The 4263-nt window shown below is 36.9% G+C and overlaps 1 protein-coding gene across 1 annotated transcript; it reads left to right on the forward strand.

Annotated features, from left to right (window-relative positions):
* LOC138862992 (proteasome subunit alpha type-2-like) lies at positions 1-4263 on the forward strand (the record flags this gene model as incomplete). The annotated part of the gene is made up of 4 exons (XM_070126442.1): positions 1-211; positions 2689-2830; positions 3438-3593; positions 3852-4263. Coding segments are annotated over 4 exons (684 nt in total), but the record flags the coding sequence as incomplete, so codon positions are not given.

The raw sequence follows: 4263 nt of genomic DNA on the forward strand, positions 1-4263 counted from the left end.
CCCAGTGTTATATATTGCAGCCCATCTGGGAAGCTGGTGCAGATAGAATATGCCTTGGCAGCCGTAGCAGCAGGAGCACCGGCCGTGGGCATCAAAGCAAAGGATGGAGTTGTTCTCGCCACAGAGAAGAAGCACAAGTCCATCTTGGTGGAGGAACATTCCATCATCAAGGTGGAGATGATCACAGACCACATTGGCATGGTTTACAGTGGTGAGTCGGATAGCATGGAACCCCAATTATCAGAATGAAGGAGATGAATGTTGTTCCATATTCCTTGTCTTTATTGGGTTATTTTATGGGTTTTGTATCCAGAATATTTTCAGCTGGTGCTACAGTAGCAAAAATGCAGTGATGAGTACCTTACAAATACTGTGGAACTGCTTGAATCCAGTTGCTTCACAGGAGTCACATAGACCAAATTACGGGTATTAAGCTTATGTAAGTGGCTGCCCTGCCGGGTGTGTGGTGTACAGGCCAGGCACTTGAGAACACTCATGTACAGTGACAAGACTCTATGCCTCCTCTTTGCTATGTTGTGAAGTGTTTTCAGCTTTTTTGTCATATTCCAATATCCATATTTCTTTTGTTTTACTTTATCTAGATGGTAATTGAAGTTTTCCTTGCTCTGACTCTCAATCACATCTGTAAGGAGTAAATAATTCAGTGATTTTTTTCTTTCTTTCTTTCTTTTTTTTTTTCCCCTCTTCAGTATTCAATTTTCATTAATACAACTTGCACTACTGGTCACAGCAGCCAGGAATAGGATGCTGAATATGGAAATGGTGTCCTCACTGGAACCAGCGTTCTTCCAGCTATGGCTCATGGATATTACATTCCATACTCATTGCTCAATGGGAATAATACAGAAGTCCCTTTTTCAAACCCCAAATGAATCTAATCACCCTCAAAGATGTTTGTGCACTGGTGGTAAATATTTTCCATCACCCTGGCCTTTGCTCCAGACAACATGTTTGTGTCACCCAACCCATGGCCCATGAGAGCATGTTCATGTCACCCACCCCTCGCGCCAAATTTTTTCATGTGATGGTCATGTCGTCCAGATCAAGAGGGTTAATAGGTGATATTCTTAAATTTTTAGGTGAACACACAAATGAATATTTATCAAAACAAATAGAACAGGCCAGGTTCATACATACTGGTGCACCATTTGGCAGACACCAGATGGGAAAAGACTTGGTCAAGTTTGATTATAGGATGATTTGGTCAACTAATGTGTATAAATTGAATATAGTTCTGTACTGTGTAAAAAAGAAAAAAATGACGGGCTTGTGAAAAGCATATTTTTGAGATGGTCTCCAACATGGTCATGTTTGTTTGTTCTCTGACCTCCAGGTATTAAGAACTGATCCATAAACATCCTGGTAAGGGATTTTTTCAGTATGGTGAGAATCATCCATAATGGATTATTTAATATAAGAGAATAAGATGTTGAAGCTCTTGGAACTCATGCTAAAAGAGAGAAAAAACATTGTGAATAATTTAATTTCTAGTAAGGCTTTCACTTTAAATTTTACAGTATTTTTTTTACTGAATTTGCAAATTATATTTGCCAAAAGCTTTTGTGGGTGCCCTTTCCTTTGCAGTACCTAATCATACTGGAAATGTGAAATTAAATGCTCTGCTCCCTTGAATGTGCAATGCTGTATGTATAGTTTATCAGTGCACGAATCTCTTGGGGTGTAATTTGACTTATTTGGTGCATAGAAGGGGGTTTTGGCATTAATCCCATTAATAAACAAATGTCGAATGTGATGTGCATAAGCAATAACTGGAAGAGGGGTGGCTCCAGGGAGTACACCATTTCCATGCTGCACGTCATATTCCGGGCCGCTGTGACCAGTGGTGCAGGTTGTATTGCGAAAAATTAAGAATTACGGAAAAATAAGGTATATGACGCAAATAACTCTTTCACTTAGTTTTTTACTAGATAGAGAGATGATATAGAGTCTAACCAAGGAAAATAAGCTATTACCATCTGGATAAAGCAAATCAAGAGACTAGTATTGACATTGGAAAATGGCAAAATGGCTAATATCTAAAAAAAAAAAAAAAATGATAATAATCATTATAATAACAATAATAATTTTGCAAAGGGGCAGCGCAGAGTCTTGTCACTGTTCATGGATGCTTGCGCGCTGCACGCCCAGGATGTTGGCTACTAACGTAACCCACTGCCCATATTTTCGCCTCTGTGATTTCCATGACAACCAGATCTATCAGCTTGACAAATCAGATAAAAGCTATTGATCCCCTTCCCCAGAAATTTTCACATAAACTTTGAATGCAATGAGTATAATGTATTTATTGAGATTTGATTGTCACTTAAATATGAGATACACATAGTATTATTATACTTTAAAGTAAATAATATATTAGAAAATGATAATACTAATAGTAATAGAAAAATCCTTTGTAAGCAAAAAGTAATCCTGAGTTTCTTCAGAACCTCATTGAACCCCCTGAAACACATCCATGGACCCCAGATACAAACCCTTGATCTAGATGAACATGACAATGATTATTCCTGGGTATGGTAATAATAGATACCTTACATTCATCTGTATTTTTCTTATTTATTTATTTATTCCTTCCTTCCTTTTCTTAGCAAATACATCACATTATGTTTACCACTACAAAATTCAAAGTTATAATGTGCTTTTTTCTAGGTATGGGCCCTGACTACAGGCTCCTGGTTCGTCAAGCAAGGAAAGTTGCTCAGCAGTACTACCGCACATACTTAGAACCCATCCCCACCCCACAGTTAGTACAACGTCTGGCAGCAATCATGCAGGAGTACACACAGTCAGGGTAAGCATTTTCTGTTGTAGTTTAGCTACTGTATGTTCACTGAATGTACAAGTATATGTAACAAGTTACGTGAATAACCCGGCCAGAAAGAAAGGAAAGAAAAAGTTGGGTCCCATACCTGAACAACCTTTTAAAATGTATGGTTTTTATTGAATGTTATATAACTTGAAATAGGTTTCTTGGAACTTGCAACAATACTGGAAGTGGGGGTGACTTGTAGCTAGAATGCATGTTTGATGAACCATTGTTCTGGGAAAGTGGAACTATATGAGCGTATAAAAAAGACTAAAAAGAATAAACAAAGTATGATGATAGCTATTTCCTGTTACTTTTTTTCCAATTTAGATTTTTTCTCTCTCTCTCTCTCTTTTCTTTCCTAATATAATAATACATTTATAATTATATAGTTTTTTAATTAATTATATAGTTTTTTTATTAATTATATGTTTTTACATTTTATCCACTTCAAATATTAGTTGAAATATCAAAAGACAATGTTGATGCATTATATGAAATCTTTAATAGTAGATAATGAAGGCCATCTTATTAAAGTGACTGTTTCATCAGAATAGGAGTAATATAATATGTACATTAAATACCTTTACAGCGGTGTGCGGCCGTTTGGTGTGAGCCTGCTCATATGTGGCTGGGATCTAGATCGGCCATACTTGTTCCAGTGCGATCCCTCGGGGGCTTACTTCCCCTGGAAAGCCACAGCCATGGGCAAGAACTTCATTAATGGGAAAACATTCCTTGAGCAAAGGTATAAAAAAAAAAAAAAAAAAAAAAAAAACATTTTCAAAAAAAAAAAAAAAAAAAAAAAAAAACTTTCTTTTTTTTTTCTTTTCTCTTGGATGTGTGCTCTTTACCTTTTTCCTTGATTTATCAGGATGTTGAAAATTGCATAAGAAGTTAATGGTGCTGCACATCTGTAGTAACAGTGAATTGTGATATAGACCATACAACATCAATTAGCTTAAAGATCCCATACTGTTGTTATAAATGAGTCTCTCTGCTTCAGATACAATGAAGACTTGGAGTTGGATGATGCCGTCCACACTGCCATTCTTACCCTGAAGGAAAGCTTTGAGGGACAAATGAGCAGTGACAACATTGAAATCGGCATCTGCAACTCTCAGGGTTTCCGAAGACTGACACCAGCTGAGGTCCAGGACTATCTGGCCAATATTGCATAATGTGTAGTTTGTATCATATCTAATGAACTTTTGCGTATGTAAGTCAGGAGAGAGAGTAATCTTTTTTTGGCATTGTTTTACAAGTGTATTTTCCTTGGTTGAGTTTTCAATGTAGGTTTCTATAAGCAAAGGTACTGTCCACTGGCTATCACCTTGCACCCGGTGGAAAATGCTGTTAGGAAGACCGACTGTATTTGCCGCTAACATTTTCATAAATAAATTATGCTCTCTTGTAAA

This window comes from Penaeus vannamei, chromosome 10, assembly GCF_042767895.1.
Source record: "Penaeus vannamei isolate JL-2024 chromosome 10, ASM4276789v1, whole genome shotgun sequence".
In the NCBI taxonomy this organism is placed as follows: domain Eukaryota; kingdom Metazoa; phylum Arthropoda; class Malacostraca; order Decapoda; family Penaeidae; genus Penaeus; species Penaeus vannamei.